Raw genomic sequence first — 24312 nt, forward strand, 5'->3', positions numbered from 1 at the left:
ATGTGTGAGATAGGCTTAAGCGATCGCAAAAAGAGTTTTCCGTACGATATATTGTACCGTCTAAACACTGATCGTTATGAAAAAAAAAAATCGTTAATTGTACGATTGGGCCAATTATCGTTTCGTGTAAACGCAGCATTAGACTGAAATATTATCTTTAGGGAAATCTGTTCATGTGTTGTTGATCGCATCTTGTAAGAGACCATAAAATCATTGCTAATCATTGGCAATTGTGTATGTACACACTGATCACTCTCGATTACGATTGTTCGTATACTAATATATTAGAGCATACAAACTACATAACTATTGTTCCACATATTGTGGTGAATGATTTCAGGTCGTTCTCAGAACTGCTCGTTCGCTTAGGCTGGGTTCACATTGCGTTTTTGCAATCAGTTTTTTTTTTTTTCATGCTTTTCATGTTTTATGCAAAAAAAAAAAAAAAAAAGGAGGAAGGAAAAAAACGGATGCACATAAATGCATCTGTGTTTTTTTCAGTTTTTTTTTTTTTTGCATAAAATGCATACTAAAACGGATTGCAAAAAAACGCAGTGTGAACCCAGCCTTGGTCGAACAGTAGTGCTGACTTGACTACAGACTGCTAAGATCCAGCAGCTATCCAGCGATCACATTTACTAGGACTGGAGCATATGTGGCCCCTTCCGAGGCTATATACACAGTGCTCATAGAGTGTCATGTATACAGCCATAAGGCGGGCAGGGACAGTAATAAACCGCCTGTCTTCTCTATAGTGAGTCCCACCATCTTTGATATCGGGCTTCCCCTCTGTTGTAGCTTCAATGTTTCTATGCAGCTGCAAACCCTGCAGAGTTGCCTAGAAAGGTCCCTGTCATCTGCCAGATGTGTTACAGGCCGCAGCTGGTTAGCAATAAGAGCCATAAACATGAAACAGTACGCTTACATCCAAAGCATTGAGACACTTCTGTAGAGACGTTAAAATTTAAAGGTGGACGTGTGGAAGTATTTATAACAGATCCTGATAAATATGAGCTGTGGTCCCAGATCCTTATAAAGAAGGTGTCTGACGTCAACCTAATACAGGCCGAGTGTCTGCACCATAGCGGCAGGGTGCAAACCCCCTCACTAGCCGATCTCTTATAAAGAGGTGTATAATAAGGACTAGGTATCTAAACCTACCTATAAATTGGGATACACAGGGAACAATGCAGAGTCCTATTACAGCCACTGGCCTATTGCTTGATATATTACAGTACAAAAGGAATGAATTGATAACAATGACTGACAGTAATACATCAATGTGAACGTTCCCCAATACTGGGGTATAACCCTGGCACATGTGACTATGATCCCAGTCACTGACCTCATTTGTAAATTAAAGCTCCAGTATAATGTCCCCTCATTGACAGTACAGAGTCTGTGCCATGGCAGAGACCACCATGTACAGTACCCGTCCCTCATACAGCAACTATACAATCATATACAGAAATTCTCCATCTAAAACCATTGTTAGAAAATCTGATTAATAAAGCAATGGAAAACCAGGATTTAACAGGGACACATCATCCTGATACCATCAGATTTTTCTTCCTCTAATTGCAAACTTTATTTCATCCTTTGTACAATATTATAGGGGCAGCCATATTGCCTGAGCATCTTGGGCAGCATTATTAATCAGATTTTTCTAAGTTTACATATAGATGGAGAAACCATTTTGAAAGGGGTTACCCAGGATTAGAAATCCAAAATGCAGCGTCACCCTCGTTCTCAGGCTGTGTGTAGTATTACAAATCAGTTCCATTCACTTCATTGGAATAGAGTTGCAATACCACACACAAACTGAGGACAAGATTGGCACTGTTTCTGGAAGTGCTTATGTTTTCTTATACCAGATATCCCCTTTTAAAGGAGTACTCCGGTGAAAATCTGTGTCTTATTAACTGGTGTCAGAAAGTTATATAGATTATTAATTTACTTCTATTTAAAAATCTCCAGGCTTCCAGTACTTATCAGCTGCTGTATGTCCTGCAGGAAGTGGTATATTCTTTCCGGTGCTCTCTGCTGACATCTCTGTTTGAGGCCGGCAACTGTCCAATGAAGAAAAGGTATGGTATGGGGATTTGCTGCTGCTCTGGACAGTTCCTGACATGGATAGAGAGCACTGTGTCAGACAGGAAAGAATACACCACTTGCTGCAGGACATACAGCAGCTCATACATATGGGAAGACTTGTGTAATTTACTTCTATTTAAAAATCTCATCTATAACACTTTCTGAAACCAGTTCATTTGAGAGAAAAAAAAAAATAACATTATCGCCCGAGTACCCCTTTAAGCCTGAAAGCTCACATTGCTTTTGTTGCAGTTTTTAGTGCCACAACCAGAAGTGGATTTAGAAGGAAGGAAACATAAGCTTTTCCTTTACAGCCCCGTTCCTTTAGAAGTGGCTCCTAGCTTTAGCTTAAACTGCATGTGCGTTTCCAGCATTAGTAGTGTCTGTCTTGCAAGGCAGCAACATCTTGAGGTGTCCCCTTTAACAGACAGTGAAACGCTACAATTGTCAGCTGCTGATGTACAAAAATAAAAACACATATGCATCATAGCATAAAAGGCAAAAACAGTTAAAAATAAAAAATAAAATTAAATGTGGATGAGTTTATAAGTTACTGCTCCATGCAGTATAATCATCATCATGAAGGTTCTTGTTCTGCCCGTCAAACGGTAAAAACCTCTCGAAAAGAGGCAATAAAATAAATACTAGGAGGTCCAATAAATACAGTGTGCTAAATACGAGTCTCATGGCTGGACACCGCCTCTCTGGGGGATGGTCTGGCTGCAGGCTACAGCTGTGTAGATGACTGTATACTAGGCGCCGGTTCTACAGGACTGTCTACAGGTACCTGGTGGAAAAGGAGAGGAAATACATGTGAGGAAATACAGTGACAGCCACATGCAAACAGTTTTTACTCCAATGCATCTGGAATTAAAGCAACTTTGTAAATAGTTGTAATTAAAAGTCTCCTACTGTTTTGTGTCCTAGAGACCTATGCGTCTCCATGGTAACAGACTACAAACAAAAACTCTGTGTAGTCTGACTGTACAGTCATACTATGTCCCTGAAGAAATGGAGGACTGATAGAAAGGTTTATATAAGATAAGATAATATAATATACCGTACTATGGAGACACATAGGTGTGCCGTACGTGGAACAGGACACGGTTCCAAAAAAGGGCAGCGGCTTCCCTGCGCCGACGCCGTTCTATCCATGTGAGAATGTTAAAGGGAATTTACTGCTGGTCCATTTGCTTTAAGGTCCTATTACACACACAGATTTATCTGACAGATTATTGAAGTCAAAGCCAGGAAAAGACTAAAACAGAGAACAGGTCATAAAGGAAAGACTGAGATTTCCCCTCTTTTTAAATCCATTCCTGGCTTTGGCTTCAATAATCTGTCAGATAAATCTCTCTGCACAAGAGGGCCTTATGTTGGACTATATTTATCCTCTTAAATAAAAGGTGCTTTCCATCACTGTAATATAGAGCACACGGTGACGGCTGGAGTGTGTAGATTTTTTTAATAACATTTTTCGCCCTGCACAAAGTACAGTTGATATCACATCCATACATACAGACACATGACCCCGGCAGCTCTCAGCGCTGGAGAAGAGAGAGAACGAGGCCATCGTGGAAGTCGTTTCTATACTCCTATAGAGCTGCCTCTCAGTTGGTCTCTATCCCAGAACAAAGTGGCCGATAACTTTGGATAGTAAATGATGAAATACAATGGGATACTTACAGACTTGACATCAGACTTTGTTAGTCCAGAATTTATGTTGTGTCTCCGCAGGTCGGACTTAATAAGAGCTGTAAGTAAAAGACAATGTATTATAGCTAACACTTTACAGCACTCACAGACCCCAAGGTGCCCCAAGTGCTTCACTTCACAAAGCTGTGGAGAAATGGTGAAGAGCGTCAGACCCATCATTCTTACAGTACTAGATATAAGAGGCATTGCAGGAGCAATTGCAGTAGCAGAGGTTTCCGACAACTTTAGGGTAGAATTTGAGTATGAAACTGGTGAGGGGGGCAGACTGCTGACTGAAGGGGCCACAGTCTCCTCAATGCATATAGGGCAGTACATTGGGTGGTAGTTTTAGCTGCACTGTAAGGGCCCTATTCCACCGGACGATTATCGTTTGCATAATCGTTAACGATTTCAAACGACCACTATTGCGAAAGACCTGAAAACGTTCACTCATTTCCATGGAACGAGAATCGTTACTTATGATCGTAATTGCCATCGTTTTTTCTTTGCTATTGTGTTCGTATCTATTGCGAACGTCGTCTTATTCAATGCGAACGATTTGCAAATGTTTTGTGAACGCTAAAAATAGGTCTAGGTCTTAAAAAGCGATCAACGATTTCTCGTTCGGTCGTTAATCAATGACTGCATTTCAACCGAACGATTATCGTTTAGAGTCAAACGATTTAACGATAATCTGAACGATAATCGTCCGGTGGAATAGGGCCCTAACCTATTCACTTCAATGAGACAAGGTGCAGACAGGTATGGCTGCTACCAAACGTACAGAGAGGTGCTGGGGAGGGTGTGTGTGTGTGTAAGGGTATGGACTAAGCCTATAGGGGGGAATTTATGGTACAATCCCATAGTCCTTGCCCCCAGACAACCCCTTTATTTGATTACTTTGCTGTACCTTTAATGTCTACCGGTAACTATGTATAGCATACAGTCTAAGGCTATGTTCACACTATGTAAGAGACCCGGCGGGGTCACAGAACGGCCGGATCATCTCGGCCGGTACTTAAGTATCGGCCAGATGATCTTTCCGGCCGCAGAGCTCTGATGTTAGTGCATCAGCGCACGTCCGCATCAGAACTTCCCATAGCGCACAGTGAAGCGAGCAGCCGGAGCTGCTCGCTTCACTGTGTGAACTGACAGGTCTTTCTGTACGGTGTGTATACGTTCCAGCCGGGATCCCATATCAGATAAGGTTATGTGGCGCTCCACAAAAAGTATGGCCGTTGTTGCTGTACTTTTACGTAGTGTGAACATAGCCTAATAGTAAAAGGTATGACCTGCTCCCACTCACATTCTCTGTAAACATCTCTCCCCTACAATGATTTATGGTAAAGGCGTTCTGCGAGAATGCTGATGCTATGTAAAGTTTCTTGTTACTTATTTACTGAGCAGACATGCAAGACACGAAATGAATGCGCCAAAAACAGCGAACACAGCATAAGCAGCGCTGCCGGGAGCCTGACGTGTTAACCCTTAGTAATGTATGGGGGTAGGGGGTAGACTGAGATGAATAGGCAAAACTTGGTTAAAAAGAGATCTGGGGGGGGAATGCTCCCAGGATGCTTTGCACCGCTACACACCCTTACTACTGATCCACTCATATCATAGACATCCTTTTACATTAAGCCATGTCCTCCGGCGACTATTTCCAGCCATAGAGGAAAACAAACAGAGGGGAGGAAACAATAGGCGTCAGATGAGGTCTGGATTCCACACTGATCTCTTATTGAAAGATCCTCTAGGATACAGTGACGAACCACAATGCAGGGGTGTAAGGTGTCCCTATAGGTCCATATTACATAGTCATAAACACCATCTTCCAGTGTAGGGTTCCCATGTATGGCGCTATATTAAATGCTAGGGGATATAGGGGATCTGCACACATGGGAACAGTAGAGCTTCACAGAAGGCTGTGGTGCCATACGGCCTTGTATAACAACCAGAAAGTCTATATCGGATGACTTACATATAATAGCTGTCAGCTGCTGTACCTTTATTGACATTCCCATAGATGAGATTTAAGGCCGATATTATTTCCATATAAATGAAATAAATCCCAATAAGCTCACCAGAGTTACAACAATCAATGAGGTGAGGGACATGTCAAAAGATTTGATTGGTCAAGGTCTGGGTGAAAAGACCCAGTCAGAAGTCAGATTCTATAGAACGTCCATGGACCCATGGAGGGATTGAGAGAGGGGCGCTCAGATGAGTACTTCCCCATGCTCATTCTAGTGGTTGGCGAGGGTCTAGCATCCAGACAGTGACTGAGCAAAAATGTACGACATGTCAATAGTTTTTTTTGTGGTTGTTTAAAATGATACCAGTGAGTACAATTGTGCAGATATGGTCCCCTGATGCACAGCATGAATCTACTGTGCAGCTTCCTTTAGGCTACCAGCCACGTCAGGAAAAAAGTAGTTTTGTTCCCCCGCAGGATGACAGGAGGGGGGGGCAACTAGTCTGTCTGTCAATCATCCCTGCAGAGCGTGCTGACAGGTAGAGAGCCGTGACTAGTCACAAGTGGCTTCCCGCCCAGATGACATTGCTGGCCCTATCTCGTCATTATGCAGAGGATCCTTCTCTGATATGAGAGGTGACAGACGATGTGTATGGAGGACCTTTACTTCTTTTACCATTTAAAACACATTCATGCTCAGCCAAGTGGAACATCCATGCAGACAGACAAAAAACAATTCCATATAGGAGTGCAATACCTCAACTACACTGTGTGTTAACTCACTGTAGAGAAGTGTTTTATAATGCAGACCATTGCATGTCTGCTTACTTAGCTGGAACCAAGTTCCCTGGATACAGACTGGCCGTGCATACCCCAACCTGGCTCTACCAGTTTCAGTATGACGTAGGATACAAGGGCGGCACCATCTCTTCACAGTTTTCTCTAAAAGCCCAAGAACACATGCCAGAGATTCATGGAATTGCCATTGTAGTTTCTAATGTACTCACACTTTCAGCTGAAACTCTGCGCCCTTCCGCAGTCATGTGACCACTCTATGCCCTTCAATTACCCTGCGTCTTATTGTTCACACAACAGGTGGACTCAGGCGACCCTTCTGCTGTCCGGTCTTGTCACTACCTTGGGCTATACAGCTATAACTTACATATTCTAGCAATGAGAAGTGATCATAAAACTACGGGAATGGAAATAAGCGCAAAGCTGATCAAAAGTGCAAGACACGGAACCTGCAACGTCATCTCCTTCACTGTAAGATGGTGTGTCCCTTTAGCTGTTGCAACACTACCAATACCATCATGTCCTGACATAGGAGGAGTGGCTGTTTTGCAATAGCTGAGGAGTCACAGGGTAAGGAATACAAGATCTAAAACACAAATGTCAAACTCAGGCCCTCCAGCTGTTACACAACTACAACTCCCATCTTGCATAGACAGCTCTGGCTATCCGGGCATGATAGGGATTGTAATTTTGCAACAGCTGGAAGGTCTAAGTTTGACACCCCTTTAGATTGTTCAGTGGCCCATAGGAGACAGCAGTGGTCCTATTCCGCGGAGCAGCGGCCAACACACCGTCGCCATTGGGGTTTTTGGTTCATGCAGAAAGGCAACAATCAGCATTGTGCACGAGGGCTGAGCGTTACCTGTCTGCATGAGCTATTACACAAAACCATTATTGGACAGGACAATAAAGTATGACCAAAAATCGCTTTGTGTAATAGGACCCTCAATCATTTTTAATTAATCGGTGGTTATTGCATATTTTAATGTGATATATTGGGAATTGTGACGTACATGAATGTCGTGGTATAAAAACAGGTCGGTCACTTAGCAACACAAAGTCAACAGAGACTGCATGTCTGACATTGTTCTCAGATTCCTAGAAAGTCCAATGTAACTAGCAGCCACCTGCATCAGACCAGAGTCAGGAGCCGGATTTACACAAGCTGCTGTGTGTACGGACGACGGTGTGAGTGGATGACCTGAGTGCGAACGGCAGTGTGAGCAGCCGATGTTTGTGTGTGGAGGGTGGTGTGAACGACTGACCCGCTATCATCTATTGTAGGACAGTGTGAAGTTACCCAGTCTCTTCACTATACAAACATACGACACCTGTTTACCTTTCCTTACTCTCCACTTTCTCCAAGTAATAATCCAGGGAAACCTTCGCTATCGCTTCACCCACACAGGAAATACCAGCTGGAGAATCACCCAGGGATCCTGGATAGGCAGAAGTCTTACCTTTCCCCTGATAAACCTGCTCACCTCCAGGCTGGAGCCCTGCCCAGAACTGGCACAAAGCCTAGAAATGTACAGGACTATTTTATATCAACAAACCAACACCCCCGACGGATGACTTAAGTGGGTGATCCAGATAAGAAACACCATTTTTGTTCTCTATTAGGAAATTCTGAGTCACTAGCGGAAAGTCTCCTGGTCAGGATCCTCTAAGCTCTCTTTCTCGCTCTCTCAAGCACTTGTCCTGCATTACACACAACCTATTGATATGAATATACACTGTGTAATGCATTATGTTACCTATGGTGGCGCTGCAGGGAAACTGAACACCTCCTGCCAGGTTTCCCTACTCATTATATAGCAGCTCTCCGCTGTGGAATCCCGCAGTTTCTCTATGGGTAGGCTCGGACACATCCGCTTCCGTCGCTCTATGCTCAAAGGATTGACACGTCAATTCTTTGTGCGGAGAGCAATCGAACTGGAGGCGCACAAGCCCACCCATAGAGAGACTGTGTGACATTGAGGCATACAGGATTCTGCGGCGAAGAGCTCCTCAGTGGAATCCTGACGCTTCTGCTCAGTGTGAACATAACCTAAGTTGGGAGCAGCTGCCCTTATACTTTGTTTCCCTTCCCCCCTACCATTCGTATTTGCAGACTCCATATCATAAATGAAGAATGAGATAAGAGAAAGGCAAAAGAGGTGCAGTCCTAAGAAAGTGGGGGATTTGAGGAGACATTTCGTTCTCGGTTTTATTATTTGGAAGTGTGAGCAGTTCTGGCCTCAACTAGGAGTATTCTAGCTAAACCATTTATCCGTTTACCATGTATCAGCGCAGGTGAAGCACCTGGTTTCTGCCTCATACTTGGCCGCGTGGAATGAAACTATTATATGTACAGGCAATCCTTAGAGGGGTTTTCCAGCTTTATATGGATAAAACGTAATCATTGTGTAACTTCCTCGCCAGTTTTTTCATTCCTCGCCAGTGAATAGTACGGGCTACGTGCAGTAGATCAATGAGGCGTCTGTCACATCCAATAACTTGTCACATGTTGTGGAGACATCACAGGTTTTACTCAGTCAGGGTCTAAGAGCTCAAACCCCCATCAATCACTAGTTTATAATAGCAGCAAACCATGTGATCTCAAGTGTTCAGGGTGAAAAGTCCCCTTTAATTACACTGTTACAATCCGACTCTGCTACATCGCTACATTCACCACAATGGCTGGCAGGTACAGACTCACTGAACAAATATTTGCTTTCATCGACCTGAATGGGCAATTACACCCATGTGAAAGTAGGTTACAGGACAAGAAAAAAAACAAAGGTTGAGGTAATAAAGAGCATTCTCAACACTTCCTACAAAAATCAGGACTGACACAGGAGAACCTGCAAGGGAATGTAATAAAGGAGTAATCCCAACAAATGGGGGGGGGGGGGGGGCGCTCATCTCAGCTTCGGTTTATGAGGCCCAGGTGTCAAATCTGCGGATGGGAAGTGAAGTTTTGCAACAGCTGGAGGACAGCAGGTTTGTGCAAGGTTATGTGCACACTGAGTAATTTAGAAGGAAAGTCTGTCGCGTAATCCGTTGCTTACGTCTCTGCCCGTGTCATAGACTCCATTCTATGCACGGGCGGATTCCTTCCTCCGTCCAAAGAACGATCAAGTTAATTCTTTGGACGGAGGAAGGAATCCGCCCGTGCATAGAATGGAGTCTATGACACGGGCAGAGATGCACGCGCCCGCTCGTGGACATAGGCAACGGATTACGTGACGGACTTTCCGTCTAAATTACTCAGTGTGCACAAACCCTCCGGGATAATATATAGACAGTCACTTTCCATTCACCATAGATGGAATGGTAAGCGTCAATGGGATATTCCCACGTACCGCATCCCATGCAGATTTCACTACCTGACCTCAAAGTAATTTGCCAGTAACGACCAATCACAGGCCCAGTTTCATATTTCCAGCACTTAAGATATAAAAGCTGAGCTGAGATTGGTTGCCAATACACCAGTCTGGTTTAACACAGACCAATTAACCTTGGCCAAGGGTGTAATATTGGTGGCGGGCTCAGCACATCTGAATGTACACTGAGGAGGAAGGTATGTGACTTATCTTCCTCCTCTGCGCCGGTCCCGCGCTGTTAGTCGGGGCAAACTCCGCTCCGGGGTGCTTTTGCGTCATCCGCTCCATTGATCATCATTAGAAGGGACAGGTCAGATGAAGCAGCAGTGCTCCTAAGGGTGCTCTGGAACGGAGTTTACCCCAACTAGCAGCACGGGACCGGACCATATACCTGTCTCCTCAGCGTCCCCAGTGCTATAGAGGGCCATCAGCTGGTTAGATTTAATTATGAATCTCTTATGTATTTATGGTAATGAGAGTCGCTCCTGATACGTCCTCCTACAAGAGCCGAATATTGCTCCAGTCATTGTGTACAACCATCAGGACTCACCAAAACTAACCAGCAACTCACCTGTTAAAATGATTCCGACAAACATCCAGGCGCAGAGGAAGATGTTGCCGGCCTGAGGCCCGAAGTCTGTAGTCAGCCTTCCTTGTGCCAGAGTAAACAGGATTCCAAACAGCTGCAAGGAGAGAGGAAGAATAAACCACAGCACTATTATCACTAAGGGGAGAGTGACAGCACGTCCGCAGGCATTACCAGCATGTGGGGAAGTCACCGACTAATACCTGTGTTACATACAAAGTAGGGGCAAGGCGGATCAAGGCCCCCTAAGTGACCTGTCCCATATACCCTATTAAAGGTACAGCTACATCTTCTACTACAATTATCATGTTACTATTAGAACAATATCAGCACTGAACAAGCAGGGAGAGTAGACGTCCTCTGACCTGAGAGCTAGACGATCTGCACATACAGTTCTATATGAGAAGGAAGACTCTACATAATGTAGTAAAGCTGTATAAAATGCAGTAATTGCAAATTTACCCCACGTTATAGTCATGTAGAAACAGACTGCACTATATTCCTTTATACAGCGTCCGTCTGACCAGGTGACATCCAGGAGAGTACAGACAGACAGAAAGCAGACTGTATACATCAATAATAACTTGTCATTATAGAATGGCCGCAGTCTTACCCAAGAATAGCAGTCTACGAGGACAAGCTGGTAATATAATGAATAAGCCTCATTCTTCTGCAAGACCAAAAAGTGGGGACAGAACAGCCCAACTGAGCGTGCCGGGAATGGATATATAGCTGGGAAAAGGGCAGGGAAACTAAACTAAAAGCAGCCAGTTAAAAGGGACTGTCCATGCAGGACTGAAAACAAGATATAGGACTCAGTATCTACTGATTATTTCCTATCTTGCTTTGAAGCCCTCTCAGCCATTCAGTGGCAGGGATGAGACCCCGCTACAGCCACTGAATGGCTGAGCGGGCTTAAAACATCATGTCAGGAAGCGTCCAGAGACCGGGGCAGCGCGATGCTGGACCCAGCACTGGAACCGGTGAGGTAAGTGATTGTCGTTGCTTTCTTCCACCCCCTCCCTGGCCATAGTGAAAAAATCCCTCCTGGGCGGAGTACTCCTTTCACTATGGCTGGGGAGGGGGTGGATGAAAGCAACAAAGACCACTTACCTCCCGAGACTCCACAGACTCTTGTTTTGCATATTTAAATTTTTTGGGGGCATCAGTGGAGACTCTAGATTGAGTACTTCATTGGAGTTTTTTTCACGGTTCTCCTTGAGTTCAGTGATTACTGTGTTTTGTTTATCTACCTGGGCAGAAGCATTGAGCAGTCCTGATGACGTTCCTTCTGATTCTGGGTATGTGATCTCAGCAGCAAACTCAAATCCCAGAGGAAGATATCCCGTCATAAAGAATCTAATAGAAAAGAAAGAAAAAAAAAAATGCGATATAAAGGATGACTGTATTACAATGCTGGTATGGTTTAGGTATGTGCTGCAAAACTACAACTCCCAGCATGCCCAGACAGCCAAGGGCATGCCGGGTGGTATAGTTTTGCAATAGCCGCAGAGCCACAGGTTGAGGACATGTGACTCGACAAGACACACAACAAGACAAGGTGCCATAATGGGCCCCGACACCTGGAACATTATGACCTGTAATTTTCCATGTACTCCGCATGCAGCACATTAAAGTCACACCAAAGCCCACGAGCTGCAGTTACACCACACTGTATATTATATGGGGGGGGGTACACATATTTGTGTAGGTGTCCCACATCAAAGCAATACTTATGTGCCATACCTTCCAGGATGACAAAGAATTGCTAACATTCCTGCTTATAGCACATGCTAGTATCCGAACACCATTGTGTAGTTTACATATAGAACTGCCTAATGTATGTTAAAATTATGGCTTATATAATACTCCACAGCTGAATTCACAATGCTGCAGGATTTCTGCCCAAAATCTCCCAGGATTGCTTCCTAACTGAATTTATATCTGTGCACAGCATACTCTGGTGATCTACAACAGAATAGTGAGTGCAGCTCTGGAGTATAATACAGGATGCAACCCAGGATCAGTAATGTAATGCATGTACACAGTGAGCCCACCAGCAGAATAGTGAGTGCAGCTCTGGAGTATAGATGATCAATGTGAAATCACTAATAAATTAATAATGACCATTGTTATCATTTGACAAAATTTTCAATCACAGACACATTGTTAACATTTTCTGCAACTGCTTCTTTAAAGGGGTACTCCATTCAAAACATGTTTTGTTATGTTGCTGCCCATGGTGAGACTAACAATTCCTTCCATACTTGTTATTATCTAATCAGTCTCCTTCCTCCAGTTCTCAGCTGAAGACACAAAAATCTGTGGGTGAGCCTCTCTCTCCCCTCCCTTCTAAGACTGATGTAAACTTGTAGCTTCTTTTTAATGCCGGGAGGGATAACCACAGTTATTTTATAAGCAACTTCACCTCAGATTAACCCTCTTAGCATTATAAAGCTACAATGTTGCAGATAAAGCCTGCCAGGGACCAGTTTACATCAGCCATCTCAGAAGGAAGGGGGGAGGAGGGGGAGACAGACGGAAAAGCTCACACACAGATTTTTCTCTTTTCAGCAGAAAGCAGCAGCTGAATAGGAGGCTGAATAGATAACAACAAGTATGGAAGGAATGGTTATACTCACCATGGGCAGCAACATATCAAAAGTTATGTTTGAGTGGAATACCCCTATAAGAATACCAAGTCCACCGATTACATTAAAACTTTATGGACAGCAGATTGTCTCTTACCCAAGGGCGCCTCCTGTCACAAACACAACAACGAGGTTCCCGAGATTCAGGGTGAAGGTGAAGACCAGCATCCCGACAAATGATAGGATGTAGACGATCAGCGTGGTCTGCCTGCAAGAAGTCAACACTCAGCATTAGTGGTGGCAATACAGACTGGAATAGGTACGGGTCCAAACCCTTCATTTTAGAATAGACCACACACAGGTGGAGGTCACCTACTTGTATGTTTTGCTATAGTCCAGCCACACTCCACAAATAACAGAACCAACCATTCCAGCTATAACCAGGGTGAGACCAATCCTTCCAGCATTTACTTCTTCCCCCTGTTAGGAAAACAGATGGCAGATTCATTTCTGGTTGTTCCCCCCTTTCTAGAAAGAAGTCACTGTCACCAGGTATTCAACAAGTATCACTTCACCTGCCAGTGGTTTTAATGTTATGGCTGATCATTGTATTCCACATGAGATTTTTTTTTTTTTCCTAATCTGCAAATATCAGCCAAATATAAGTATCTATACTGCTCTCCCATCCCCCTTTTTCAACCATCCACCACGGCTGCACCATTAACAGAGGTGGGTCAGCCAGTAATATCCTGGAAACGGCACCCACCAAAGATGGAGGTAAGAAACTTACCTTCACCCTCAGTGCCCCGTACCCTGTAGGGAGATATCTGCAGCTTAGATACTTCTGGGAAATGATAGTCATTAAGGGTGCGTTCACACCTACCGGATCCGCAGCGAATTTCACGCTGCAGATTCGCAGCAAGATCCTCTGCGGATCCAGTCCCATTCATTCCAAGGATCCGGTAGGTGTGAACGCACCCTAAGGGTACAAACACACATGCTGTATCCGCAGAGAGTTTCTTGCTGCGTATTCGCAGCTAGACTCGCTGAGGATCCTGGCCCTATGCTCTCAAGAGCAGACAAACTCGCAGTTTGTCCGCAGCCCACCCCGTTAACCCCCCGGCCGCCGGTGACTATAAGTCACCTGATCCCGGCTCCGGCTTCCTCCACTGATTCCCGGCACGTCCTGTTAGGCCAATCAGCGAATACGCAGCGAGAAACTTGCTGTGGATACGGCAAGTGCGTTTGTACCCTAAAGGGAAACTAACAGACCCTGTATATGACACTTACCTCATAGTGAAACGTGATCATCTGATTTAGCAGCGTGGACACAGAATAAAAGGAGCCTGTCATAATTCCTGAAATTAAAAGAAATAAAAATGGGGGACATGTATCATCTGGCGTATATTTGATTTTCGGCGGAAAGTGCTGATTTGCAAATATTTTATTGGCAAAATGGCCGTTTTGCGAATAAAATATACTCATAGGCCGCGCGATTCATTATTATTTTCTCTTAAAGTTATGCCGAAAACCTGGCGTAGGTTTTCGGCCGTTCGCACTGGATTTATGTAGAGGCAGTCCGCCTCTACATAAATCTTGGTAGCGCCGGAGATGCGGGGACATTTTTAAGTCCGGCGTAATAAACGTCGGACTTAATAAATGTCCCCCAATATCTTATCTTCCGTTCTAACAAATAATACAAGACTATATGCCAAGGTTACAGAGAAGGAGCCATGACACTACAGATATCAAATAGTGACTCATCGGAGATGAATGGCCAGATCAGACCAGTCGCCCTACACTTCCCTATAACAAGGGACGTCAGATATTTACTGTAAGGGTTATAGGAACATGTACAGATCTGCACTCAGCTGAAGAGGCTACTACACATCAGGCTAAAGTGGGCTAAACTCATCAACTTCAGTGTAACATGCATGGCGGCCTCCAAGTTCTCCCCTTATAGATGATGGCAGGGGAGATAGAGTGGTCAGGAATGGAGGATTTTAACGGCCTATGCCGAAAGGAACGGGCAGCCGATATCCACCATAGCCAACCCTTTCCACCCCCAGAAACAATGAGGCCTTCTGCAGTTCCTTGCACAGCCATGTGGCTGGGGTTCTGTTGTACAGGGTAACACTCAAGGGGCTGAAGCTTCCTCAAGGCCCTATTACACAGAGCAATAATTGTCTGAATCAGTCTGTAACAGAGACAATGATCAGCGGCTAATGATTAAATAGGACAGGCTGCTCAGCCAATCACTGTCTGGGACCACCGCGGCCAGTGATTGGCTGAGCAGCCTGTCAGCTCAAAGAAGCTGTGGTGCGGGGAAGCATGCAGGGGGCAAGAGAAGACTGGGAGCAGGTAGCGTATTAACAGTTTAGGGCCAACAATAATTTTGCGACATGTTGAAAGACACTGGTTATCAATTTCTCATTTGTTGCTATAACACGGGCATATTATCGTTCATTTTCGGCCATTACAGTGAGTTTTTAAAAATATAATCGCGCTGTGTAATAGGGCCTTTAGTGTTATCCCAGAGGGGATTAGTTGGTTTACAGTCCCAGCAATTTTTTTTTTATTTTTTTTGCAATACTGCTGTTTTTGGAAGTTCTAGCAATTCCTGACAGCCACAGAAGCGTCACTGCACATAACATGATTCATCTCAGCGCTATAACAATGAGCATCGCCTCTCCCCTCTGTTACCATAGCTGATCAGCAGCAGCACAAAGGGGATGTTCTTGAAGAGGTTGAGTATGGATTGCTTGTAGGAGTAGTCCTCAGGAGCGGAGCCCTTCAGAGCCGCCTGAGACTGACTTGGTGGGATCTTCGGTTTCTCTTTAAAGACTGAAATGGAAATCAAGATAATAAAGATCAGTAGAATCAGACTGCATTTATATAGGACAGGCTTCATCTCCATAAGCAGCATCAAATGATGGTATCAGAGAGGTCACATGTCTGACAGCAGAGATAAACTGTTGTCTGTTGTCAAGGACAACCAGCAGAAGCAGATAAGTAACCCCATATGTGCCAGAACCATCAAAACAAATAAAACAAAGTGATATAGCTGCAAAGTTTACGGATAGTATATCCCCTCAAAGGTTCTCTGTATATTGTCCCATAAAATCTAAAGAGTGGTGTCAAATAGGGCCCCAAAGTTAGCCCTGCCCATTACAGTGTGTGTGTATGGAGAACTATATACCTGGACACCACCATCATCACACTCCCAGGTAAAGTATCAATACCTCTTCAGATGTGTGTGTGTGTGTACACGGCCATAATCCACATGTAGTAATCCCAGATAATGACAGATTAACCTAAATACACTGGATCATACAAACCTTTATCTGCACCACCCATAGGAATGACAGGAAGACAAGTTAGTTTTTTGTCAATGGGGACTCAAGGAGGAGCAATATACATGTGGTGGCAATGCTGCTGTAGCATAGGCAGGGTGTAGCCCGTCCATTTTTTCAGGTCATCCAATGATCCCTGAACAGGAAGCAATGTGACCTATAACCTCAGTCCACTCCCAACACTACATACTGTTGCCCACTATACCAGTGTCCCCTAACCGGAGGCTATCCAGCTGTCGCAAAACTACAACTCCCATCATGCCCTGACAGCCACATGTAGGGGAGCACTGCTATATACAGTAGGCAGGATTGCTATTTGAAGGGGTTATCCAGGATTAAAGAACACATAGCATCTTTATTCCAAAAACAGCACCACCCCTTTCCCCAGGTTGAGTGTGGTATTACAACTTACCTCATTCACTTCAATGAAAGTGAGCTGCAATACCACACACAAACTGAGGACAGAAGTGGTGCTGTTTTTGGAAGGGAAAAAAAATCTTTGTTTTTCCAAACCCTGGATAACCCCTTTAAATGTGACACCTGATGGCCTCAGATGACTTCGGGAAATTTCCATCCCCTTTATACATTGCGTCACACAGACCCTGGAGTTGTGTATTATGTGATGAGTAATAGGACTCAATGTCCTAGATGTATACTGTGTCCTAATACATCAATATGGCTCCTCTCCTATATACAGGTGTCTGTATGCTGTATCCTACCACCCAGACACTAGTAGCTCGCTCCGGTGTCCTAATACATCCACATTGCTCCCTTCCTATATACAGGTGTGTGTATACTGTATCCTACCACCCAGCAGTTAATAGCCGCCTACTGTGTCCGAATACATCCCTTATGGCTTATGTACTATATACAGGTATCTGTATACTATATCCTACCACCCAGAGGCTAGTAGCTCGCTCCTGTGCCCTAATACATCCACATGGCTTATGTACTATATACAGGTGTCTGTATACTGTATCCTACCACCCAGACACTAGTAGCCAGCTCCTGTGTCATAATACCCATCCATGCCTAGTACAAATAACATGGTGCACAGAGCTGTGGAGTGGCGGCTTTTGGACATGAACCGGCTCCATGTGCCGTGACCACTGATACTTCCCTGTAAATACAGAAGAGCTACGAGCTGTCAGGCCACATAGGGCTGTGTGTACACTGGGCTTGTTACAGGCAGATTCCAGGCCGGGTTCAGGTAACAGAGGAAATTGCTTAATCTGTAACGTCAGCCGGGATATCTGATCCTGGATCACTGCCACACGCCTCCTGCATGCGAGAACACTGTTTACACCTCTCACGTGGGCCCACACTCACATAGCCCGGAGACATAGGCTGTATCAGTGTACGGTTATATGCAGAACTGTATACACTGCATAGGAGCATGTTCAGACAGATGTTCCATAGCTTATAAAGTAGCAGGAATAGATGAGAGCCCTAAACTACACAGTAGCAGCTTTCTTATGTGCTTGGATGCCTTACATGGCCCCAGCCCATCGGATACATCAAAGATCTTGCTAAACAAGTTGTATAAGGCCACGTGGCATCAATGTAATAAACTACCGTAATATCATGTAATAAACCATAAAACACAAAACACATTTAATGGATGGATTATAAAAGTTTTGATAAGTATTCAGTGTTTACACCCCCCATTGATCACTAGGACAATCTAGATTTGTAATTTACTTCTTCCAGTACTTATCAGCTTCTGTATGTAATGCAGAAAGTGATGTATTCGCTTCAGCCTCCACCTCTGTCCATGTCAGGAGAGGTTTTCTATGGGGATTTGCTGCTGCTCTGGACAGTTCCTGACATGGACAGAGGTAGCAGCAGAGAGTACAGAGTCAGAATGAAAAGAAAACAACATTTCCTGCAGGACATACAGCAGCTGATAAGTACTGGAAGACTGGAGATTTTTCATTTACAAATCTATAAAACTTTCTGACACCACTTGATTTTAAAGGGAAAAAAAACAAACACTGGAGTACCCGTTTAAAAAGTGTCCATTGTAATCATATACAGGCTCAGTAGAGGAAACCGAGGGAGGATCATGGTCACATGCTTCTCTGTGCTTGGCTACATTATGCTATGGATCATCGTGCACAGTGCTGAGCAGGACAGCACAGCAGGGGGTGTATGTATTCTTATAGGAGCCCTGCAGAGCACTAAGTGATTACAGCACAAGTTTTTACTACAGTACAATAAAGTAGCCAACCCCTTTAACAGCAGAAGAACAAGGAGCGTTTTCTAAGAATCTGCATCTCAGCGGAGGAGAAGTCATTACACAATTCCTGAGCACTAGAAGTTGTTTTATCAGATGATGAATCATCACAAACAAGGTCCGGGCTCCGCTCCAGTGCTTTCAGCTTGGAGCTGGTTACATCACAGACCATGAACCTACGACACATCTCAATGTGGGACACCGGCTGCTAGAATGGGAACCAGGAGTCCATAGGGCTAATACGGCTATCGTTTACGGAATGCCAACCGTGCCCGCTGACGTCCCTGCATCCATCAGCTGCTCACATGGCAAGGGGACTGATGAGGGGTGAGGATTTCTGGTAGTCAGTTATCAGTCCTATGTAATATTCTGTATCCTATAAGCACAGTGGGCAGCCCCATTCCACAAGATTGTTGGAATATAAGTTACAAAGTTGGAGGGCAACTAAGAGTTTTATAGGGCAACACTCCCCAACTTACAGGTGTTGCAAGACTACTACTCCCATCATGTCCAGAATGTAGGTGACCCAACATCAGGAGTGTCAAACTCCAAGCCCCACAAGCTGGTGCAAAATTCCAATTCCCATCATGCCTGGACAGCCAAAGCTTTAGCATGATGGGAAGTGTAGTTTTTTAACAGCTGGAGAGCCTGGAGTTTGACACCTGTGCCATACATGCTTTCTATAGGGCAGCAATCCCCAACATGATGGGAATGATAGTTTTGTAATAAAGAAAATTGCTCTGGTAGGATTGTCTGAGAGGGAGAGGAGGATTCTCACCATGCCTAGGAAGAGAGAAACAATGCAATGCTTCGACTATTACATTGGCTGACAGGTCAGTACGTCCTGACCAAGATGCTGAAGTACAGACAGTTTGGCTTACAGGAGGCCTGCACATACTGTGGCTGCTGCACATCATGGTCCACGCTGTCACACATTATATCCCTTGGGCTCCGTGCACACGGAGCAAAACAGGCGAAATCCCACCAGCCTCTGTGTCATAATGACAGTCTATAGGAGGCTCGCGCCTCTCCCATAGACTGTCATTATGGCTGGCAGGATTCCGCCTGTTTTGCTCCGTGTGCAGAGCCTTATAGAGGATGAGCGCTCACACTCACCTGCAATAGTCAGGAAGAAGAGAAGCGTGGACACCGCAGCTGTGCCGTAGAACATGATGCTGATATTATGTGACGTCACTGTGTCATCGTTCGTCTTGGGGACCAACACAGGAGGGAGAAGGAACCCGATGGCGGTGCCGAACTGTGGAGCAAATAAAAGAGATTGTAAGGACACATAACAAATATATAATATGATTATAAACTACAAAGACTGCGCTGCTAATGTGCCTCATCTGTGCACTATTCTAGTGGTCATGCTCTGCTATGACGGTACTCTTATTATAACATCTTATTGGCAGTAGCGGATAAGAGGCACTCAGCAGATGAGAGGAGGTCCGGAGAGGCTCTCGTGAGTCCAGGATCTATCTACAGAACATTTCAGACGTCATGCGGTTCCTCTTTGCCCAACAAGTATTTATACAGAAGGCCACGAGCTTCATATATATATATAATATTTATGCACAGAAGTCATGGTGAAAGATTACTGCAAGAAATGTAAAAAGTGACATGTGACTTATTGATAGGTATCTATAGTACACATGTTGGTTAAGCCGCCTGATCACGTGGGACACCTGGGTATCACAGCCATATAGACTAATACGTCATAAGGGCTGGAGGTATCTTGGGAGGACCACCACTTTAAAGGGGTACTCCAGTTTTCTTCTTTTAAATCAATTGGTTTCAAAAAGTTATGTTGATTTATAATTTACATCTATTTAAAAATCTGTCAGTACTTATCAGCTGCTGCATGTCCTGCAGGAAGTGGTGTATTCTTTCCAGTCTGACACAGTGCTCGCTGCTGCCACCTCTGTCCATGTCAGGCACTGTCCAGAGCAGGAGCAAATCCTTATAGAAAAACTCTCCTGCTCTGGACAGTTCCTGACATGGACAGAGGTGGCAGCAGAGAGCACTGTGTCATACTGGAAAGAATACACCACTTCCTGCAGGACATACAGCAGCTGATAAGTACTGAAAGACTGGAGATTTTTAAATAGAAGTAAATAACAAAATCAATATAACTTTCTGAAAACCAGTTGATTTGAAAGAAAGATTTTCGCCGGAGCACTTTAAGCCTGGACCGCACATTAAATGTTTCTCCCCTGTCTATAGGGTTGGAGATAACTAGCTGACCTGTGGGAATCCAAGCGCTCGCACTCCCACAATCACATAAAAGGACATCAATTGTCCTCCATGTGGGCATGCTCAGCCACCGCTCCATTCTCTATAGGGCTTTTGGCAGGTGCCTCAGACAATGAATAGAGGTGGCTGAGCGTGCCCACTGCTGCTGCTGCTCTATTCACTCAGGACAACTTGTCTCTATTGTCATAACCGATTAAGGTCCCAGCAGTCAGACCCCAATGACCAGGTTATAACTTATCCTGTCAATCACAGGATAACCCTTTTAACACAGACATAAGGAACTTCTGGATTTATCTCCGGTCACCCAGGCTTCGAGGGGTGGTCCACTTGGGACATCTATAGTCATTAGGTCATCTGTTGTCCTACTAGAATAAGCCGGAGTGGAGAACTGCTACAAAGAGAGAACATGTCCAACTAGGACCTAGCTAGTCCGGCACAGAGCCGATGCAGGTTCTCAGTAGCCGAGCATGCGGCCTTGTAGGAAACATAGGAACACTGGCTGTAGTGGCATAGACGCTGCTCTTCTTCAGCATCCTCCATCACTATAATAGTTTACTTTGCCATCTGCTCGGTGCCATCCTCTCACAGCTGAGGGGTTTTAGAAGTGTTCCCCGCTGGGTGGTAAATACCATAGATTATACAGACGGGTGGGTACAGTAAGGGTCTGTATGGCAAATCCTGCCACCCTGAGGAATAAGGGACAACTAGCGACCGATGCCAGATGGAAATCCTTCACAGCTAATGCCGCCTGGTCACACAGCACTGAGCGCCCGTATCCCCCAGGACTTACAGGAAGGTCTGGTCACAAAGCACTAAGCGCCTATATCCCCCAGGACTTACAGGAGGGTCTGGTCACACAGCACTGAGCGCCCGTATCCCCCAGGACTTACAGGAAGGTCTGGTCACACAGCACTGAGCGCCCGTATCCCCCAGGACTTACAGGAGGGTCTGGTCACACAGCACTGAGCGCCCGTATCCCCCAGGACTTACAGGAGGGTCTGGTCACACAGCACTGAGCGCCCGTATCCCCCAGGACTTACAGGAGGGTCTGGTCACACAGCACTGAGCGCCCGTATCCCCCAGGACTTACAGGAGGGTCTGGTCACACAGCACTGAGCGCCCGTATCCCCCAGGACTTACAGGAGGGTCTGGTCACACAGCACTGAGCGCCCATATCCCTCAGGACGGTCGGGTCACAAAGCATGAGGTCGGTCTGCATCTGACAACGCACAATTATTAGATGTAGATTGGCTATGTTCACACTTAGGTATTTTTAATGTCAAGAACAGTGTTCAATACAGTTGTGGAAATAATTGCCAGTTGACACACAGTATGGATATCCTCAGCGCCATACACACAGGATAGATGGCACAGCATGCCCACCCCTCCACGCACACACACACACAGTATACAGCGTGCCCCCCCTTCACCCACACACACACAGTATACAGCGTGCCCCCCCTCCACGCACACACAGTATACAGCGTGCCTCCCCCTCCATACACACAGTATACAGCACACCCCTCCACATACACAGTATACAGCGTGCCCCCCCTCCACGCACACACAGTATACAGCGTGCCCCCCCTCCACGCACACACAGTATACAGCGTGCCCCCCCTACACGCACACACAGTATACAGCGTGCCTCCCGCTCCATACACACAGTATACAGCACACCCCTCCACATACACAGTATACAGCGCGCCCCCCCTCCATACACACAGTATACAGCGCGCCCCCCCTCCATACACACAGTATACAGCGCGCCCCCCCTCCATACACACAGTATACAGCGCGCCCCCCCTCCATACACACAGTATACAGCGCGCCCCCCCCTCCATACACACAGTATACAGCGCGCCCCCCCTCCATACACACAGTATACAGCGCACCCCCCCTCCATACACACAGTATACAGCGCGCCCCCCCTCCATACACACAGTATACAGCATGCCCCCCCTCCATACACACAGTATACAGCACACCCCTCCATACACACAGTATACAGCATGCCCCCCTCCATACACACAGTATACAGCATGCCCCCCCTCCATACACACAGTATACAGCACACCCCTCCATACACACAGTATACAGCATGCCCCCCTCCATACACACAGTATACAGCATGCCCCCCTCCATACACACAGTATACAGCATGCCCCCCTCCATACACACAGTATACAGCATGCCCCCCCTCCATACACACAGTATACAGCACGCCCCCCCTCCATACACACAGTATACAGCATGCCCCCCCTCCATACACACAGTATACAGCATGCCCCCCCTCCATACACACAGTATACAGCATGCCCCCCCTCCATACACACAGTATACAGCGCGCCCCCCCTCCACACACACAGTATACAGCGAGCCCCTCCATACACACAGTATACAGCATGCCCCCCTCCATACACACAGTATACAGCAGCCCCCCCCCCCTCCATACACACAGTATACAGCACCCCCCCCCACACACACACACACACAGTATACAGCACCCCCCCCCCCACACACACACACAGGGTCACGTGACAGTACCTGGTTGCCCAGCACGGCGGTGGCACAGGCAGTGGACACCTCTTTGGGTCCGAACCAGACGGAGGCCACGTGGGAGGGCAGCCCGAGGATGAAGACCTGCGCCACCGAGCACAGCACCTGCGCCAGCACGGTGACCGGGAAGAGGTCGGGCCGGGCGCTGGCGCACTTCACCCAGGCTCCCAGGCAGTTGAGTCCGGCTCCGAGCAGCGCGGTGAGCCGCAGCCCCCGGGTGTCCAGCAGCCAGGTGGCCGGGAAGATGAGCGGGATGTAGGCCACCATGTAGACCATGGACAGCCAGTCTATGTCCTGGTTGGAGACGCGGTAGAAGTCGGTGAAGATGCTGGCGAGGATGCTGTACTGGATCCACTGGAAGGCGTTCACCAGCGAGTACAGGGAGAAGACGGCCAGCACCGCGAACCGCCGCCGGTACAGCCGGGTCTCCAGCACCGCCGCCGCCGCCCCTCCGCCCAGCAGCATGGCTTGTGTCTCATCCTGCCCCGCGCTGGGGCTCACACACACCGTCACCACCTCTCCGTTACTGCTCGGGCTGGCCAGGCCGTCCCCGCCCACCTCCTTGCCCAGGGTGAGCCCATTGTGGTGATGGCTGAGCTCCGTGGACACCATAGTACCGGGAATACGGAGAACTGGCGGGGACACTGTGCATCCCTCAGCCCGGCCGGCGTGCACTGTGTGAAGGAGACAACTGACAGCTACTAGTCATCCCCACATGACAGCCGGCACCGAGCGACCAATCAGGAAAGAATCGTGACATCCGCTCAGCCAATCAGGAATTAACTTCTATACGTTATCGTCCCG

General features: G+C 46.2%; 1 protein-coding gene across 1 annotated transcript; it reads right to left on the bottom strand.

The window, feature by feature from the left end:
- Positions 1 to 597: 597 nt before the first annotated feature.
- Positions 598 to 24312, bottom strand: FLVCR1 (FLVCR choline and heme transporter 1). Its single transcript, XM_069954990.1, has 10 exons — positions 23497 to 24312; positions 19810 to 19951; positions 15808 to 15948; positions 14395 to 14462; positions 13481 to 13584; positions 13262 to 13372; positions 11767 to 11872; positions 10499 to 10610; positions 3781 to 3848; positions 598 to 2881 (listed from the first exon to the last, which is right to left on the bottom strand). Exons 1-10 carry the CDS (start codon positions 24118 to 24120, stop codon positions 2822 to 2824), a joined length of 1536 nt encoding a protein of 511 aa, XP_069811091.1. The 5' UTR covers positions 24121 to 24312; the 3' UTR covers positions 598 to 2821.

This window comes from Dendropsophus ebraccatus, chromosome 15 (genome assembly GCF_027789765.1).
Source record: "Dendropsophus ebraccatus isolate aDenEbr1 chromosome 15, aDenEbr1.pat, whole genome shotgun sequence".
NCBI lineage: Eukaryota > Metazoa > Chordata > Amphibia > Anura > Hylidae > Dendropsophus > Dendropsophus ebraccatus.